This window comes from Sander vitreus, chromosome 20 (assembly GCF_031162955.1).
Source record: "Sander vitreus isolate 19-12246 chromosome 20, sanVit1, whole genome shotgun sequence".
Classification (NCBI taxonomy): domain Eukaryota; kingdom Metazoa; phylum Chordata; class Actinopteri; order Perciformes; family Percidae; genus Sander; species Sander vitreus.
Window position 1 is genome coordinate 13,008,634 of NC_135874.1, and position 21,386 is coordinate 13,030,019.

The following is a 21,386-nucleotide window of genomic DNA, read 5'->3' on the forward strand; positions in this document are numbered from 1 at the left end:
ACACAGTCTCCGTAGCGTGAGGAATTCACAACAGTAACCAGTAACGATGCAGCACATAAAAAATGTATCGGAGTAAAAGTATTAAACTCATCGAAAATATGTACTGAAGTAGGAGAAAAAAAGAATACTCCAGTAGAGTACAGACACAGCCTTTTAGTACTTAAGTACAGTAGTGAAGTAGTTCTACTTCGTTACTATACATCTCTGAATGTGTCTCCATCTGCGTCTTGAGTAACCACTTGTGATCGGATCTCACTTCCCCACTCCATACACAAATAAACATGTACATCATTTCCGTTTGCACATTTCGGTAGGCTGGTTGTGTGTATGTGTATACATTTCAGCTGCTACTCTCACATAAATCATACATACGAAAGGTGCGATGACTAATGAAAAAGCGCTGCCTACAGTCTGTCAGACAGGAGAGAAATCTATTTTAAGTTTCATGTTCGCTTATAGGAGTTATAAGACCAAAATAAAAAATAAATAAAGGGGGACTTTTATTATTAGAATTTATAGGAAATTAAACCGTTGCACCGTTTTACAGCCGCAGCTTTGACCACTCAGGCTCGCAGGCTTCTAAATAGCAAAAGGAGAAGTTGAGACTTAAGAGCGGGAATTTCTGTAGTAATATTCTACATATTTGTGAATTTGAGACGGTTTATGAAACTAAAAATAAGGTTATTGTGTACCTTTTCCTTGTGTGCCTTTTCCAGGCAACAGCGGGGCACAGAGCCAGGGATACAGTATAAGAGCGGGCGGCACCGGAACAAAAACACAGACACATCCCTGACAGTATAATAACATCCAAAACACACAATGTACTCTCAGTGGCTTCTGTGACATGAGAAATACTTTGAATGAGTACATAAGTTCATAGTTCAGGGGTAGGGGATCCTTAATGCGTCCCAGGACACAAACACATACACACTGCTAAAATCTCAATGCATCCTCAATGCGTCCTGGGTGCACTCATGGTCCACTTGTGATCGGATCACTCAGATCAGATTTTAATACCAGGTGGAAATGGGGGTCTACCTCATTCTAAATAAGTAAGTAAGTCAGCAAGCTAACTAGGTTACAGTCTTGTGCTAAACCACTGGCCACAAACTCCCATGTGTGCAGCCAACAGTGGTGTGACATCACTGAGCAGACTATGTATGCGGGCCTTTCCTAGAAGTTACGTGGATTCCATAATAACGCGTCACTTAGAATGTTGCGTTAGCTGCATATTAGTCTAAGACAGCTAGCTTAATGGCTAGCTGAGTTAGCAGTAAACTGATTGCAGGAAAACTAAATTAACAAATGACAACCAGCTATGATAAAAGGTACCTACAGATAATGCTCCAGAAAAGGTATTTGGGGAGTAGATAATAGATGGCAGTCATAATTTGCTTGGTCACAGTGGTTAACAGGTTTATTGAGTTATGTGGTTCTGCGGTGTAGAACAAGACTTACACCCTGAAAAAACATAATGGAAACATCTTTATATATGGAGTATTTGTTTTACTTTACTTTCGACAATGTTCTTAGTAATGTTTGGCAGCCGAAAGGTCTGCTGTGTTTTAAACATAATACATTTTTATGTCACAAGTGATAGTTGCAACTGCACATAAGTGCAATGGAAAGTTGGCTTTGTTTTATGGAGCAGTAATGGAAAAAATAAGGAATGTGATAAGCAAAAATGTGCTGCAACAGACATGCATGCAGGTAAGAGATTCATTATCCAGCTGCGTCTGTTATCTCCAGAATCTGCCTCTCTTGTTCAACCTCATTAGACTGGTTCCAGTTTGGCCCTGTAGGGAGGACAGTAATTAAAAAAAGGACGGTCCACACACTTTTCTTAATTATTCCAGCATGATCTATTTTTAGTGTAACGCTGTCCCTGACTCACCACGAGGCTCCGTGGCCTAGTTCGTAGGTTTTCACCCAAATCCCATTCAAGCACGAGGGTCTGGATTAGACTGTGCTAAAGCCACGCACGTGTCGTAGAGAAAGATGATTGATTCGCCAAAGAGAGAAAAAAACACACAGAATAAGTCTTCTCTACGCCCTAATTAGGCTCAGTTAATCTTTTCATCAAATGGTGTAATTCAACATAGAATTGGACTAGATTGTAGATTAGTCATGGATTTTGGTATCCGAGTGTCAAGGTGATTTAAATACTGTACTAGTTTAAATGAAACACAAGATCAGAATTAAGCATTGTGACTTTTAGTGCTGATTAATCTGCTTATTATTTTCTTGATTAATCTCTTTTGGTCTATGGAATGTTGGAAAACAGTCCCAGAGCCCACGCTATCGTCTTTAAACTGCTTGTTTGTTGTACAGTCCAAAACCCCAAAGTACTTTTACTATCATAAAAGACAAATAAAACAACTTTTTCAAATATTTACATTTGAAAAGCCAAAGCCTGTCAAATTTGCGGCAATTTGCTTAAAAAGATCAACTTTATGTGTACTGTGTATTTGATACATATCAATTAATCAGCTATTGGTTCATCGCTATACTGAATGCTTTTTAGATTTCTTATAAAACTATTATATAACAGTCTGTATTAGATTGCTACATGCTGTTTTCTCACTCTGCCCATTTAGTTGTTGAATGCCATTCCAACAATGCAAAGCTTTTATTTTGAAATCCAAATTGGGGTGATTTTTTTGTTGCCTTTATGTGTGTGTTTAGTGTACTGTTTTTTCAGGCGCATGGCTGATCAAAGGAATGATGGGACATGTCGGTGTGTTTCAGCTGATGTGACTTGTTCAATCTCACCAGTGACAGAGAACAAACAGCTGAATATGTGAGCCTTATTTAACTCCCTAACGATACTGAGACAACGATAACAATGAAAGTCGACAGCATGCTGGAGCTTTTGCGAAATGTCACAGTTTGAGCACAATTTGCTAAGCATACATTCAGAATCTGGTATTTGTGTAAGTGTTTGGTGCAACTGAGGTTAGATTTAGTGCGTGTTTATCCTTCATTGTCTTTATGGTGCAAACAGAATAGGATGGACCTGAAGCTCTGCTAATTGTAAGTGATCCCTACACATTGGAGAAACGTAATCCTTCCTTTACATAAGATGGGAAAACAATTAAGTCACAGTCATCTGTCACATGGTTACACACAATTCCGCCACTTGAACAATTCGTTACCTGGAAGAGGGGTGAAGTAGAAATACTGTAAATACTTTGTATATCCTCCTCTACCCTTTTGCTTCTGTACTGTTCTGACAATCATTGCTGTTTATTGTTCAGCCGACTGATCTTTTATTCGGATGATTTTGTATCAGGACCACTAGCTGGTTCTGTGTTTGCTGCCTCCCCGTGCCGCTGAATGTGACTGACGCCTACAGTCATGTCCTGTTGCCACCATGATGACAGCCTTTCCATTACCATCAGGGACATAACTGCCTCATTACCCAAGAGGCAATCAGCTGAAGGATGGCCCTGCAGCCACTGATAGAGTGGTTTCAGTTCACTTGCAAGCTTTACATCTCTCCACATTAGATTTTTGATTGTGCTGGGTTGTCTCTTTGTTTGGCCTTTTTGTGCATCGTATTCTTCTTTCTTGATCTCTATTTTTTTCCTCATCAACAGTCACCTGAGGGAATGTTGGCACTCAAAAGATGATTGATTTAACTTCTCTTCATATACAAACAGTATAGTCATGGCTCATGCTACATAATACAAAATTGGTTAAACATTTTACTTAAAATTTCTACTACCAGAACCATTTTGTGAGCTATCATGAGGACTTTGTTTACTATAAACTTTAGTGATAGCTGTAAAGTTGCAGCGGGAAACATTCCCGCTTTTTTATAATATGGGAGAAAAAATTAAAAAAAATCTTAATTGTACTTTTAGATGAAGCTCTGTAGAAACACAGAGCCTAAAGTATATTTCCCTCCTGATGCAACAAGACAAAATATTTCCTTTTGTCATTTTCTTAAAAACTTCCAGGGGCCTCTTTAACAAAAGTGATTTGCGTCGCTGCTTACTAGGGTTGGGTACCGAACTCTGTACCTTTTTGGGTACCGTCCGAATTACATCAGTACTACAGAGGACCGATTCACGGTAAATCAAACGGTTCCAAATTTCGGTACCCGAGAGTGCGTAAGCTCAAGCTTATCTGTCTTCTCTGCATGTTTCACAGAGAGCGAGGCTTAGCTCTGAAACACACACGCAGAGGTGCGGTCAGAGCGAAATGACGTTTGTTTAAGTCACAGTGTGTGGTTACACTTTTCAAAACTTCACGCAGACACCGTTCGCTGCAATATGATATAATGGCTAGCTGAATGTGGTCACGGTGCAGTTAACGTTGCACTTCCTCGGCGACAGACAGGCACAGCAGTGTTCTCTATGCCCTGGTCAAAGACTGACAGGCTGGAGGTTGTAGTGCAAGGCAAGGCAACTTTATTTCTATAGCACATTTCAGCAACAAGGCAATTCAAAGTGCTTTACATAAAACATTCAAGAGCAATTAAAATAGATAGAAAATAAAAAAAACGAGCAAAAATAGAATAAGATACAAGAATAAAAGTTACAATGCAGTGTAAGAAATTAATAATTATTTGATTTAATAGGTTGGAGGGATGGGTTTAGGAGGGGAGAGGGAGGCGTTTTATTTTGTGTGGTGGGTAAAATGTTCTAAATAAATAACAAAATATTCTAAGTAAATAGGATAAATAGGTTTGGAATTATTTTTACAGAAACCAGCCCCCAGGTTTGCTCAGTTGTGCAACACCGGGGCCGAGATAAAGAGACAATCCAGGACAGGAAAGGAAGGGAATTTAGCCTGTTGAGGTACACCCTCGGTGTTATGTAAAGGTGACATGGAGAAACATGTGGTCAGCAATAATGACAGCACTTGCCGTCTGAATCAAGCCAAGTCAAGTTGTCGGCTATTTGAGAGCTTTGACTTCACACCTCCTCCCCTCGACTATCTCCACACTAAGCACATCAGATTTCTCTTGTTAGATAAACAAAGCCTATGAGTATAGACTTTAATGTAAGAAGGAACACTGAGGGTGATGTTAGTTTTCTTAATTGTGTTGTTCTCAAAGTATATCCGGTTTTCTGTTACCATGTTATTGTATGTGAGATAAAACATATTTTCGTACAGCTTCTTCAATAGTTGTGGTTATCTGCCTTGTTGAGAATGAAAAGAACAAGGACATGCTGTTCTCATTTCCTCACCCACCTGTTGTCCTACAGCTCCCATGTCCCTGCAAATACAGTAATAGCAGGTGCTGGATCAAGCTGTGTGTGTGTGTGTGTGTCTCACATTACTTTACCATGCAGAAATGCCTTCTGTGTGTGTGGATACCTACAGAAATACCAGCTAACTAATTGTGGAAACACAGTGAAGAATCCTGAACACATTGTTCACTTCACAGATGCTTATTCCTAAGTCTCTCTCACACACATGCATGAAGAGAACAAAGGGAGAGGGTCACCGCTGGGAACATTGTTAAGGCAGATGAGCAGGCCACTTTTCAGCCCTGTGTCATTCAACACCCCACTCCTCTTCCTCATTCACTCTCCAGTTCCACCTCTTATTCTCTCAGGATGTCCGATCATAGCGACCACATTAATTGGTGATGAGCACGCTCACTTGTTACACCGCAATCAGCCATGGGTGTGTCAGCGTCATTTAATTCAGCGGGCTTAAAAACAAACACTACATGCTATTATGATCTCAAAGCTTTCCCACATCTCTCCTCATGCCAAAACATCAATTTAGCTTAAGGAAGTACCCACTCAGCGCTCTGTGTGTGAGTGTGTGTGTGTGTGTGTGTGTGTGTGTGTGTGTGTGTGTGTGTGTGTGTGTGTGTGTGTGTGTGTGTGTGTGTGTGTGAAAACGACTACCTATCACACTTGGAGTTTGATAACATATGAGTCATAGTAGCTGGCTAAGGCTTATGGAAAATTCACAGCTTGGAATAAGGGCTTAAGTGGTCTCTGCAGATAGGCCAAACAAGTGCTTTGCAGACTGATCTCATGAAGTGGCGTATGTATGACACGCCAATAGGTATGCCGTTATTGCCGTGTTATGAAGACGCACACTCGCTTTTCAGCGTGTTTATCAACGCCATTTGGCCTCCATTGACTTACATTACCTTGCGTTTGCGTGTGAATTGACGCCGTAGCGAGTAGTATGAGAGGGCAAAAATCCGCATAGGGAGGTTGATCGGGATGGAGGATGGGTAAAACGCAGGACTTTCTTTTAAGATTATTTTTTGGGGCTTTTCCACCTTTAGAGGCATAAGCCTCTCAGTATATGTGCGCCTGCTCTACCCACTGATCCAACCCGGCCACAAACACAGGACTTTCACCCAGGCAGGACTTTCACCCAGGAGAGCAGGGATCGCATCCCGCGTGTGATGTTTACCACGTTTTTCTTTTCCTAAACCCAACCCAGTTCTTCTTTTCCTAATCCCAACCGTTTTTTTCTTTTCCCCTGCGTGTGACGTTAAAACCAACCGTAGCCTCGCGATAACACGCCACGTGACTTTAGAAAGTGGCGGGTGGTGTGTGTTTACGCTGTATATAGTGTAGATATACACGCGGATAGCTCAAAATGCGTACAGATAGCACGCCACTTGGCTTTAGGACAGTGGCGTGTATGTTTACGCAAAGTCATGATATCACGTTGTGCTTTGTTATTCTCAAGCTAATTACAATTACACCCAAATCAGAGGAGTTTGCACATAAACAATCGCTGGTTAAATGCTCTAAAATTGAAGTCGGCATTTGATTGTAGTGATCCTCTGGATTGTAGTGCTGTTATATGAGCTTTTGTTTTTTTAAATATATTTTAGAAAGAAATAACAGAAAAAACATACCAGATTTTGGGGGAGCAGAGACTTTTCTAAAGCTGCGCTAATCAATATTTTGATTTATTTTTTGTTTATTTGAATAGGGACAGATACAAAAAACATTACTACATTATTATTACACAAAGAACAATCCAATGCCTGTATCACAGTGTTTATAGCCATGGCTAATTCGCAACACCTGTCCCTATATTGTCTGATATTAGCAATAGAAAAAAATACCTTGTGTAATGTGGAAGGTGTTACTCTAGTCACAAACCACTCAACTCTATGGAGCTTCATAGCATTTTTTTAGCTAATTGTTTTGGTTTTGTAGCCCGCTACTTTACGCTACTGCTTAAAACAGAAATCTGGTTTGCAGAGGGGGACCCTTTAACCTAACATTTTGACATGTTGTTTCTTCAGCTGTTTTATTCACAATAAAAGGGAAGAAGCTATTTGGTTAACTACTATTTTGCAGCTGATTGTGTTGTCTGTGGGGGTAAGAGAATCAATTTTTAATGAGCACACTTAACACTTGGCTGTCCCTTTATCGTGGTGAGTCACACTCTTCCCTCTCTGGCTTTTTTGGATTGCAGCATTCTAATTGCTAAGTTAGTCGGTAATTCTCCTCAAAACGCATAAAAGGAGTCAAGAAGATATTCACACATTCCTGACTTGACCTCTTTTCCTAGCATGCACCTTGTATGGTGAACAAGAAACCTTTCTAAAAATGGTATCACGTAGCCCAGAGGTGAAGTCAGCGTGGATGTTTAGCCAGCCACCCCGAGGCGTTTAGCAAGGGAAGAACTGGGAATAAAACAAGAAGGGAAGGAAGGAGGATTATGAGTAAAAGCGTTAATGTGCTTATTCTTGAAATGCAAATTGTTTTACCACAGTGTACACCACACTGCAGCATAACTGTGGTTCACAGCTTGCACAGTCATTAACAACTCTGCGTGTGTCAGACAGGGTGATGATGTGGTTTCTCTGCAGAGAATACACCCTGTATTTAGGAGCATATTCTTACACTAACAATTGCTAAACGTACTTGACTGTAGTGAAATAAACAATAATCAAGGACCGCAAAATAGCCGTACCTTAATTAATAATTGTAGTGTTAAATGATTAGTCGATAAATCAAGTCATTATAAAGTCAAAGGAAATATTTGGTTACAGCTTCTCAAAAAAAAGTTCTTGTCTCACATTACAGCAAAAAGAAAACAGCAACTCAAAGATGACGTGGATGGATTTTGATGGACATTGTCATTGTTTTCAGATGTAAAACAATGAATTGATTAAACAAGAAAAGTGACAGATTACTTAATCATGAAAATAATTGTTAGTTGCAGCCCCACAGCTTCCCTCCAGCAGTTTTGTAATGAATATGAAAAAATAATAATTGTTAACATTATCAATAGAATAAGACCTTTTTGGAATCACATCATTTCAACAAGATAAGACCAGATGTAGATGTGCAAGATTGTATTATGGATTCATCCAAAGGACACAGGAATAACAGGATAACAGGACAATGAAGTATATCTTGATTTATTTTATAACACTCATTTCAGTATGCTGAGTTTACAGATATTTGGTGTCTGCCACTATCACTATACTGTCACTAATGTGCAGAGGCAGATCTCACAGCCTCTATGTCCCTCCAGCTAACACACACCCTTTCCATCCTGGTGAGAGGTGCTGTGTCAGCCGAACAAGGGAAGTGTTGTGGGAGTATTTCAGTCTTGTGTTTCCCACTGCCTGAAAGAACATAGAAAAATATATTGAGATAAATAACACAATCATGGACTGATTTGATAGAGGCCAAACTTACCAATTGATGTTGATGCCACTGACTGCACGAATGGGCACATGAATAAATTAAATGGAATAGGAAAAGGCAACAGTATTATCATTTGATCGGTATGTGTACATTTGTCTTTGCACAAAGCTTTAGTGCAAAGTGATAGTGATGAAACCTTTCAGTGGAAAGAAGGCTTGGTTCCATAGTCAGTGGGAGATGGTCGGCTAGGAGACAAAGAACAACGCTACTGTTTTCTCAGGAATCAGCTCTCCCTGCGGCCTCTTTCCTTCCGCCCTCCTACTGAGCTGCTTGATTGAGTTCACAGCTGAGGAAGTCGATTGGGTGTCCATGGAGATGATGGAGTAATAAAACATAGGAGATGTGGGAATATATCATATGGGTATAGTCAAAGACAAAGTGTGGTGCATAAGGAGGAAGAGGGGAGTGATCAGAGAAAGGAGAGAATTACATAAAGAGACAGGGAGGGTGAGGAAAGAGGAGACAGACGGGAAGTTGAAAATCTAATTTCCCCATTAACTCAAAAGCAAATGAAATGGGTGCAGAGCAGTTAGAGTCACGTCTAACGCTCAGACGGAGGTGTCAGTGAATAACTTAAACCCCCAAATTTTAGCTCACCCTAAATTTGTCTCATCTTTTCACCAAAAATATGGAAACACTGCAGAACTGACACAGTTTTTTGTTGGATACTTACACAAAATACATGTATTAACAATATTTGACATTAGTCAAACTGAGTTTGAAGGGTTATTTAATAAAAAAGCATGTAAAATAAAACATATTGACTGAGCTGCTCCAAAGGATATTTTACCAGATTTACCTGATTTCTTTCTCCTACAGTATCTTCAGAATATCAACATAAGTATCTTTAAATCCATCTTTTATCACTTTTTTTCTGTTTGTCCTCTGCAGGAGAGGTTCGAGGCATTGTTTAGGATCTACGACGAACAGACAAATTTCCAGATGTTCAAAAGCTTCCGGAGAGTCCGGATCAACTTTAGCACCCCAGAGGTCGCTGCCCGCGCTCGCATCGAGCTGCACGAGTCCGAGTTCAACGGCAAGAAGCTCAAACTCTACTTCGCCCAAGTGAGTGTCAGTTAAGGGGTCTGGGAAGGGACATGGGGCATTGGACATGGACCATGTAAGGAAGAGCAGTGCTTATTTACATTGGAAGTCATGCTATAGTTCATCATTCACTGCAACATGCACACGCAACAGGGACAAAAACTCCGAAAAGGAGGGTGACACTGGCTCTCCTCTAAAAACCTTTCACTTCCTCTGTTTTCTATTCCCTTGTCTGAGCCACACCTGACTGCTTCATCAGCCCACCAACCCAGTCACACGATTATATACAAACACATCATTTGCTGATTTCTCTTTCATCGTAGACGTCTGTCTGTTGCCTTCGGGGAAGAGAGGGAAAGAAAAGTGTGTTTCTAGTACAACTGGAAAATAAGATGAGAATATATCTTCAGTACTGTGATAAAATATTTATACCTGAGCTCTTAGCTACACAAGTAAGCTTCACAACCCTTAGCTACACAAAGATAAGTGGCATGTTTTTCATAATCTGTAGGTGAACCGATGTCTGCTTATTTGGGTTGAAAGTGGACTAAATGTGGTTGAAAAGCAAAAGTTTAGACATCTAGCTGGTTACATACAACCATTTAAATGCATATATTGCAATGTGTAGCAAGTCCAGACAACCCATTAAAATGTACAGTAGTCACCAAAGCTATGTTAAAACAACTGTAATATGTCTCGTTAAACTCATTTTAAAACACAGACTTGCCCAGATGCCTAGACGTCATTTGGCTTGCAAATCATCAAATTCCTGCTTCCTAGGAAACCATGAGTCAACTTGTAATTGATGCCTGTTTTATCTTAAAAACACTACCAGTCATGACCCCTGCTGCACCTCTCAGTACTTTGACGTAAGAGGATAAAGGATTGTACAGCTCAGACAGATGCCACATGTAGGTATTGTAATTATGGCAATTGGCTGCTATCAAAACGCCAAAATCCCCTCATGGGAAGAAGCCTGCAATTTGAGACTAAAAGCAAGCAACACTAACGTGCTTTTCTTGCTCTTAAGTATCAGGATTACATATACGTAAAGAGTGCAGGAACTTCACAAGCTATCCCAATTTGACCTTTCTTTGTGGAGCTTTTCATCGTTGAAAAACTATGACTTTGCCTCAATTTGTCTACTGTCACTTTCCACAGGGAGTATGGCATGAAGTTAGGTTGCAGCTATGTCCACTAGCCAGTGTACCATGAGACAGGTGTACGCATAAGAAAGAAATATGTTTTCCCAGAGAGCTTTACCCACTCTGTATCACTTTGATCTCCTCTTTAGAGCGCTAACAGCCTTTATCAATTGTCATCTCCTCCCCAATAGGTCCAGAATGGCGACGAGAACATTGACAAGTCGTACCTTGCCCCTCCCCAACCCGTCAAACAGTTTCTGATCTCGCCGCCTGCCTCGCCACCTGTGGGCTGGAGCCAGAGCGAAGACGCTACGCCCGGCATTAACTACGACCTGCTGTGTGCAGTAGCCAAGCTAGGACCTGGTCAGTACTCAGTCAATGTTTAATGTTCAACAAGCTTGTCCAATATGCTCATACTTACACAATACATATACAGCACAGATACAACACAAAGGAAATGGTGTGTAATGCTACAAGGGGAACAAACACTCTGGATCACTGCTATATGCAATATAGCCACGGCCATCTTGCTGAGGTCAAAGTATGTAAACAAACTACAGCGCATGCACCCAGTGACGTGTAAGGTTAGGAAATGGTCAGGCCAATCAGAGGCCGCCCTACTAGCCGCTAGACATGAGAAGCCTGCTTTTGTCTACCTTTGTTTGAAATTAAAGACCCATTGTTTCAGAAAATTACCAAGATTTCCATGTACTAATTCTGCCACAATTATAATTGTAAATGGTGTATTGTCAATTCCAATCAATAAGGCTGTAATTTGAAATTCAATAATGGGAATCATGAACAACCACTACACAACAAACTGATGTTGTGATTATAATATAGATCAGCTTCACTTTACAACAAAAAGATCTTTTTGCAGTTCCCATCCTATTGCAATTTCAGCAAGTGTACGCAGTGTAGGCAGCACATTTACATTTGGATCTTTCCCAGCAGCCTCGTTCACCAGTCACCTTCTCCGCTTAATAATAATGTCGCCTCTGTCTGCCTTGTCGACAAGATTTTAGATTGCAGCAACCTTTATAAAATGTCACCTAACACACATGGAAAGGTGTGTCACGTCCACAATGTCTGTTCATGTTTGTGTATGTGCTCATGCTGATGAAGTGAAAAACATTACTTTTTTTTTCTTCTTCTTTTTCTTCATTTTCAACCAAAAAGAATTATCAAGAACAAACCAACTTCCACTCCCTCTAAACCTAACAGGTCATTTAGCAAATCAGTAAGTTTGGAACAGACTGACTAAATGAATGAATGAATAGAAGTGTTTACAAATGTAGCTACAGTGAGTATACGAACAAATATGACAATAACAATTGATATATGAGGAAGAGAAGAGAATAAATAAGAATAATATCAAATGAACAAATACAATAAAACAAAATAAATAATAACAATAATAACAGGTATATAAAATGTTTCGGAGTCTTGGAGTAGAGTGTAACTCATGTCACATGGGAGCCATGAAAGTATGTTAGAAAGGGCCTCCAAATATTGTATGTCTTAGGCTTCAGGCAAGACATTATGATCTCAAGCCATGAAGAATGTGTGGGTGGGGCAGCTTCCCTCCATCTCAGCAAAACTGCACGTTTAGCTGGAAGATAGTACTTTGAAGTTTGTATTCAGTTAAACACAATTATCTTTTTGTCATCGACAAAAACATGATTAAACTTACCAAATACTCACAAACACACACAACACACTGTTTATCCCAGAGGATCGCGTTTGACCCATGATGTTACCATAGCAACATGAGGAATCAGGAAATGGCTTTTGTTCTGTGCCTCACATCCTGGCATCTAAAATCAGATAAGCACCGGGCTGCAGCACAGCGCTCTGACTCCCTCTGTCAACTCCCCGCGGTAACAGCAGGACTCTATTCACTGTCCGTCTTTCTGCTTGGCACCACAGTGAAAAAGCTACTAGACCAATTTCCTCCTGTCTGCCAGCTGTCTGATCTCATCTCCATGGCAACTGTGATACAATCTAGCAAGCGTTTGTGTTTTCAATCTGAGTCCGCTGAGTTTGGCATCTGGACAAAAGGCAGAACTATTCCAAGGAAAGTCTCTTTGTTTTCTCTTAAGGTCGTGTGCTGAGCTGATCTTCAACACAATGGACAGACAAACAGTAGATTATCTTGTGCTGTAAATTAAATATCCTCAATGTGTAATAAATAGTAACAATAAATAAATAATAAACTACACAAGCATACTATTTCAACCCTAGCTGCTTAAGCTTGTCTCACTGCCTTTTCAGACAGTGTTTTTGGTCTCGCTATCAAAGTCCTGCATACAAGTGAAATAAGTAACTGATCATTCTGAATAGTGTAATCAGCAACATGGGGGTGTGTATCAAAAGTAAATGCACATATTATGCAGAATCTAAGATGATTATTTGAATTATAGTAAATGATTATTACCAATGCCTTGAATTGAATTGTTTTAACTGTGTATACTGTACTGATAATCAAAAAGAACAATAATTCCCTCTGAAATATAGTGGATTGGAAGTTATAAGTAGCATCAACTAGAAATGATAATGTACTTCAGAATGAACTTACAGGATAAGGCTGTTGTTATTTAGAATGTTTCTAACCCTTTTCTAAATACTTTCTGACTTCCCTGCCCTGTCTATAGCCCAGTTGCTACTGAAGCTTTAAATCTTAAAAAAACAAAAAAGGGACAACAAATGTATAGTTTTATTTTTTTTAAATGGCTAAATGATTTCCTGAAACAGCTGGATACTGTAGTTTTTAGCAAACAATAATACATATTTGGTTCTCTAGTCTAGTGAGTACGTACACCAAAATAAAATGGCTCGAAATAAACTGCAATGCATTTGTTTTAGTGCAACAGTGGAGATCTATGGCACAGAGAAAAACGTTATATCTGTCTACACAGATACTACTTGTTAGTAGGATCACTTCATTGCTGGTTTTTGTCTTTTCATGGGATTTGTTGACAATAAGAGAAGTCTCCTTTTAGTACAGTACTTAAATAAATGTACTGACTTACTTTGCACCACTACCTCTTAAAGAGTATAAGACTAGACTTTTTTTTTAGTAACTCCCAACCTTCCCCTTTCAGGTGAAAAGTACGAGCTCCACGCGGGGACAGAGTCCACCCCCAGCGTGGTCGTCCACGTGTGCGAGAGCGAGGCGGAGGAGGATGAGGCAGCGCGGCCAAAGCAGCAGATCGTCCAGACCAGACGTCCCGAGGAACCCCCCAAAGTCTTCAACTAGAGAGGCCTCCCCCCCGACACCGGTGCGGCCTCTAACCGCCCCTTAAACCCACAACACACCTGCCCTCTCTCTCTCGTCTCTGCACTCACAGAGAGCGTCGATGCCCCTCATTTCAGTTCAACTACAAGCAAAAACAAACCAACAAACATTGCTCGAAGACGGTGTTTGTGGGGAGCGTGGCGATGGAATGAGGCGGCTTGAAGGGGATGGATGAGAATCACACACACACTCATCACATTCTGCGGACAGCGTGGGGAGCGGCAGGCACGCTTGCCTCCACCCCACCAATCCCCCTTGTTTTCAGCAAGAGGGGTGGAAATACCTGTCCCAACGCAGGCACCTGTCACTTATCACACACACTCAGCTCTCATTGCTAGTCCTTCTCAGTGGCTTGCTAGTTAGTTAGCTTATTGGCTTGTACCTCTCCCTTTGTCTCACAGTTGTGTGTACAATAACTTTTTGTTAAACAGACATTATTTCTTCATTTTTTTTTTACAATAGTGTTTTCAGATTATATATATATATATATATATATATATATATGTGTATATATATACACATATGTGTATATATATATGTATATTTTTTTCTTCCTTATCATCCATTTTCATATCTGCTGGTTTGTCGCTTCAGCTTGCATCAAGATGAGTGTGTGATGTACCCGCTCTTGTCTGCATGTATATACTGTATTACAAAAAATACGTACAGAAAACACAAATCCTAACAAGATATATCAAGAAAAAGGAACCTATTTAACATCACACACTGCACGAAGCGCCATATGTGACTAACAAAGTTGTGGTGGCTGTTTCACCTTCTTTTTTCCCCCCTGCTGGTTTTTGCTTTTTGTCTTTTTTATTTTATTTGGAGAGGTGTTGTTTTTTGCTAAACTACTAGATGTGTATTCTCACTATGTATTTGATATCCCGACACTTTTTGCATGCTAAGTTACGTCTGTAGATGAGGAGCTGTGGTGTTTTTTTAATTGTTGTTTGTGATGACAGGGAAACAGTGTGATGCTTTTGACGCAAGTGAATATCCCCGCGCAGAGTTGAAAGTGACGTCTTATGGGGGGGAAAAAGCGGAATGGTTTTTTTGTAAGATTGACAGTTCAGTCTTCAACTTGATGGCAAATTTGCATTTGTCGCTTTTGTTGGGACCTGATGGATCAGAGACAGTTCATCCCCCTCATTTTCTTCAAGGGGTTTTGGGATGTGCATTTTTTTTCTTCTGATTCTGTTTGTTGTAATTCACATTACACATTTTAATGTCTTGGTTATGTTGTTTGATCAAACCCACTTTCAGGTTTTTCTTCTGAAACCTACTACTGCTTGTTTGCACTGAGTATCTCTTGATATCTCCAAGCAGTTGCGAGGCTCTGGACCGTCTCCTGCTGCACACCAGAATACTGCGCTGCTTCTCGCTGTAAATAGCTGAGCAGTAGATTTGTGGAAATAGTCCTTTTAGATTTTGTAGATTACCTAAAAGCATTTTGCTGACAAAAGGGAAAATTAGGTAGCCTCATGAGATAATCAACCAAAGCATTCACTCACCTCATATTGTCATGACAAGATAAAAAAATTTTCTTACTCAGAGACACTGATGTATATTGTCAAAGTGAGCAGAAAGAAATCATATTTTCCTGACACGTTTTATTGCATTATTTTATTTTATATTGGCACATTACTGACTACTACTATTACATTACTTTTTTGCAGTATTTAGTTCAGTGGAAAGTCGAACAAAACTCCACTAAAAATCGTAAACTTTATAATTTTGTTCTTTTTTGGTTAATTCTCCCCACGGTCCCATATCATATCAGTGTTTCGCCTCTTTTAATGAAATATTTCAGTGCTTTAGAAGCAACATGAACAAAATTTCCTAACAGGGCTTTTGGGTGTCAGCGGTGAGTCTAAACCTTATTTGTCAATTGGCAGCATGAAATCTAAAAATACCTTTTTTGCTATATAACAATATTAATTAAGCAAAAGACAAGTCTGTCTGCATGTAAGCACTTTATTGTCAGCGTTTTGTTTGTTTCCTTCACATAAAATAGTCCTTGCGACACAGTAGGAAGCACATTGCATTTCTTCTCTGTTTCTTTCTTGTGTTTTTTTATTTCTTTTATCTCAAGCTGAACACCTGGTTAGCCTTTTCACCAGCATTTTGCAGTGAGTGAAACACTCCACTTCCTTTTTGCTAGTGTGAACCTTGGAGAATTTTAGGCCTTTTTAGATCTATGGGAGTGTACGACTGTAAAGGTGTAGACATGCAGTACAGTTGTAGGTTTTAAATGAGGCAGGAGGATGACACTGCAAAGCAAAATCAATGTCTTTGTTTTTGTGTTTGTCTGCAAGAAACATTCATCTTATGTGCTGAGAAAGTTAAACAGTTCTTTGAAATGTTGGTAGAGTGCAGTTGTATTGGCACTACAGTAAAGCTGTCACAGTTATCTAAGCAGACAGCAGATTGGTGGAACTACTGAGGTGCATTATGATAAAGAGGAAGCAGCTGAGCAAGAGGAAGACACTCGTGAAGATTTTTTTACTCTTTGTGGTAATGGTGTTTAAAACTGGGTGCATTTTGGTCACAGTTGAAATGAAAATGTATATTTATGTACATATGCCAAGTACGTTTTTTTTGTTGCTGAGGCCAGTCCCAGTGTGCAGTTTGTTACGGCTTCTCTTGGCAATGTTGTAATGGAAAATAAATATACAAAAATGTGTAACAATAAGTCCTGAAAATGCTTGTTCAAAAACCAACTGTCATTGTGTTGTTATCAAAATGGACTCTGTTTGAATGTTTCTTTTATTTCTGGGGAACGTCTACAAAAAAGGTCAATAATACCGTTTGTCACTGTTGTACTGTTTCCGTTGAAATATGAATATTGTGTCTTGTATTTTAGGAATCCAGAAAACAAAGTAGCAAATCAAGCAATAATTTACAGTTCTATAATACCGGTATGTGTATTTTCATGTTCTGTACTTATTTCTCAGAGATGGTCTCTGTCTCTTACAGTATCCGCTTCTATTTGTGTATAATACGTATAATAGCCATTTGTTTCACATAGAGAAATACATAAAGACTTATTCTTAAAATCCAAGTTTAGTGTTGTTTATTTTAGGGGTTTCTTTGCTTTAGGGGCTACACACTTGGGATGCAAATACAGGTACAGAAACTTTCCAGTGTAGGCTATAAAATGTAGCAAATTTTTTACACATGATGTTCAGATTCCATGAGATATATTAATCTGAAAATAACTCACTTTTTGCACAACCCTAGTTTGTGCCTTTCATATATTGTCATTACATTTAAGTCAGTGCTAAGCATCTGTTTTTCGGGAGGTAGATTCATGAAACTCTTGAAAAGAAATTCAGAAGGTTGTTTAAAAACACTTATCAAATATTTTGTCTGCTACATTATTCAAATATTTTTTTAGCAAGTTGTGCCTATATTTACCAATCCACAATGGTAGCTAAAAGTGACCTCTTAACTATATAGTAAATTAATGTTACTTTCCAGTATTAAATATGTTCTTACTGTACAAACTAAAACCTTTATACCAAAAATAGCAAAAAGATGTCACTTCCCGCTTTTTTTAAGTAACTGACATTTTTTAATTTAATATTTTTTTATCCAGATAAGCAGAAAAGTCTTTATAGATGGAAATATCACCCAAACTGTAAGTAACTAATAAACTGTCTTGGTTTTTAGCCATGCTAGCGACATGTGTTTAACTTGTGTTTAGCACTAATTACCAAATGCTAATGCAAGCTAGAGAGTAATTGGGGATGTAAACCGGGAATTGGGATAGGCCTTATGTTATCATCGTCATTGTGAGCATGTTAGCATGCTGATGTTAGCACTAAGTACAGCTTTACCGAGCTGCTAGCTTAGCTGTATAGACTAGCATTGTTGAAAGATCTTTCAGAAAAAACAGATGCTTTGCTCTATGACTTTAATGTGATGATAAATAATATGTTAGAGACACAGCGTGGGCCGATGCATCAGCCCAATCATGTAAATATCAAAGGATACCCTTATAACTCCATTCACACACAGGCACATGCTATATTGTTCCAATCATTATTTGCTTTTCCTTTCAAAAGATTGCACAATTCATGACAGTGAATCCAAATGTCTGATTCCCATTGGTTTGATGTTGAAGTGTTTTCAACACAAGGCTATACACTGCTGTGACATGTATTTAAATCCTAATGTTAGAATGGTACAACAGTGACTGTCACTTATTGCACTTTTCACCTCATATTTTCCCCAAGGACCTAACAACAGTTATTCTGTTTGGTCAGAGCCTTTTTTTCAATTGTAAAGACACTGACAGCAAGGTTGAGTTAATGATTCTTTCAGTGAGCAACACTGGACATGAAATTTATAACATGAAAGATGAGGTGTGGCAACATACAGCCGTGACCTACAGTTCAGCAGCCTATTGAATTTCACGGCTGCAGTTTTCTTATGTCAGCCATGAAGACAGAGGCTGCTCATGAATCCAGTAACAATAGATTTCTCTCATCCATTCCCTCTGACAAACTGCACTTCATTATAACGTAAGGGGAGAAAAACAACAAAGCCAAAACGGTGTCACAGTGTCAGCAATGATTTTACCAAAAAAGATGTTTTGCAACTACAGTTTGGACAAAAAGATATCTATCTACATCAGGACATAGTTGGTTATATAGAGACCAATGACTGTATGATTTTAGCAAGGAACTTTGTGCTTCCTGACCTGTACAGAACCCTTAATATTTAACATTAAGAAGCAGCTATGCAGGGGATCTAAGGTTGTAAAGAATACCTATGTCACTGCTGACATATTTAATGGTCTAAAAACAGCTACCGGCTGTCAGTATTTTACAGGTAGAGATGACTGAGCAACAGCTGTGAGATGAGGCATTCTGTGCCGCCCTGTGTTTTCCTCTCCATGACACAAAAGCCCTCTCTTCAGGGTGCTGGGGAGTGGGAAATTCCTCTTCACAATAAACCTTTCTGTTGAACGTGAAAATGCGTGTGCACCTAACAGATCAGGTGGCCCCCGTGAGTGTTACTGGGGCCAGTGCCTCCAGATTCTTTTAAAGGTACTCTCCAGGATTACACAGCATGAAAGTCTCAGTTGCTCAGGAATCTTAAGTGATGCATTAGTTATGAGATGACAATGAGTTTTTAGTGAAGTGGTTCCTTAAAAGTGCACATAATGGAGTCAACAGTGTAATGGCTTTATTCTGACTCAGTTTACCTCAGCTTTTAAAATCAAAGTCCTCTAATGCAAAGAAGTGATAAGTACAGTGAGTGTTAACACTTTTACCTCTGGCACGGCACTTTAAAGACTGGCAGCCTTACCTGCTGTTTTATATTGTCAGGAAAAGCAGGCTACCCTTTTCTTATCTGTTTCAAAAATAAAATCAGTTTGTAATTAAGAAAAGTTGTCAAAGGATTACAATGGCAATTTAATGTTTGTGGTTTCCATAGAAAGGGTTAAATGGATGTGGTTAACATGCTAACCTAACAGTCTATGATGCTAACATTAGCATTTGGCCGCTATACAGCCTCACAGAGCAGCTACCGTTAGCTTGTCTTGTTGAAAACAATCATCTTGAAGCGTAGCTAGACTATAGAATAATTTAATTCATCAGTCCATAAGTTGTATACAATAATTGAGTATCTTTTGGTAGACAGACGCAAACCGGTATACGTGCAGTTTAGTGTCCCAAATTCCCCATACAATGTCCTTAATTAATTATGAACCTGCTAGCTAAACCACCTGTGCTACCCTAGCTAATGTTAACCCTACCCCTACCCCTAACCTTAACCTGTCTCAAATAGACCCTCATCATTTGGGACACTCAGTTTTTGGAAAATAACTTGTGACACTAAACTGTACGTAAGCCCACAAACCTCATGCCTCATATTGTATTTTCAAAATGTCGTTGTTCCATTACTTTTACAATCAAACTTGACATAATAGGGACAATGAGATTGAGATCTTCATTCAGACAAATAAAAATGCTGCTGTGGGGAACCGTCAAAGCATATATTTACAGGGCAGTATTATCTAATGTTAACGTTACTAATCCAACGTTAACTTATAAGAATTCCAAAGAAATTAAAATGTGATGGAACACACAAAGAAACGTTAACGTTAGATGAAGAAAACAGCTAACAGCTAACGTTAGCTAGCTAGCTAACTCAGGAGAAACGCAACAAATTCTGACTATGAAAAACAAACTAAATAAATAAATCACCTTCTTGTAAGGTTTAGATAGCATTACTGTATTATTCTAAATAAGTAATTAACAAATGATGATCCCCCTCTTTTCGTCTTAGTGAAATCAAACACATTTTGCACAAAGGATGTTTACCATAGACTGTAAAAAATAAGGTGTTTACCATTAGCTAGTATTACTTGACTAAAACCAACACAATGGGGGGGGGGGAGGGGGGATTACAATTTTTAAAGAAGCACTCTGAACATGAGGACACCAACACTCTATGCACGTATTCAGGCCATCAGGTGAAGCAGAACAATGTGTGTGCCCAAATGCAGTTTAGTTACACCTTTTCACAAAGGCACAACACTGACTTGCTTTACAGTCATGGGCACCACCTAGCCCCTGGAGGTAACATGAGGATCCTGACGAATTGTTGGCACTGTCTGGAGAAAGACTACCACGAATCGACGGGTGTGTTACAGGAGCTTCAGGTGCTACAATAAGAGTGAGACAGATAGTAGGACAGTCAGGAACATTATTGCCAGTAAAAACATTTTTAGTGGACAACATTTACACAATTGGTCAAGTGTCTGAATGGAGCTTATTGTCCTATAGAAAAAGAAAACACTGTTGCATACAGTATCTTTTCTACTGTACAAACACACCCAGTACCCTTTGGACAAGTGTGATTCAGTTAATTTTCAACTACATACATAAATGCGTTCGTGCAAAGATGAATACATTTGTGATGACTTTGAAACCACATACTTTGTCTACACACTCACACAAAACATGCACACACATGCAGTCTTATTATTCTCCACAAATACAAGGTAATGATTTGATTGAAGATACAACACAAAAAAAGACAGTCATGCATGCATGTATTCAGAAAATACACATGCACAGATGCACATGGTCAAAAATAGAGGATAGATTTTAATAGATTATATGTTATTTATATATTTTTTCATCTTCCTTGACAAAATGCACAGAGCCCCACCCTCTGCAGTTCATGTGAGACATCCTGCGAGATGCAGCCAGTCTGATT

The 21,386-nt window shown here is 39.2% G+C and overlaps 1 protein-coding gene across 3 annotated transcripts in view; it reads left to right on the top strand.

The window, feature by feature from the left end:
* The window catches only part of rcan3 (regulator of calcineurin 3), a 46,973-nt gene extending 32,359 nt beyond the window's left edge, over positions 1-14,614 (top strand). For all 3 annotated transcript variants that reach the window (XM_078277145.1, XM_078277144.1, XM_078277146.1), the window contains 3 exons: positions 9,552-9,725; positions 11,041-11,212; positions 13,954-14,614. In XM_078277145.1, coding sequence (XP_078133271.1) covers positions 9,552-9,725; positions 11,041-11,212; positions 13,954-14,108 — 501 coding nt within the window. In that variant the 3' untranslated portion in view covers positions 14,109-14,614. The remainder of the gene's footprint in view (positions 1-9,551; positions 9,726-11,040; positions 11,213-13,953) is intronic.
* Positions 14,615-21,386: the final 6,772 nt, after the last annotated feature.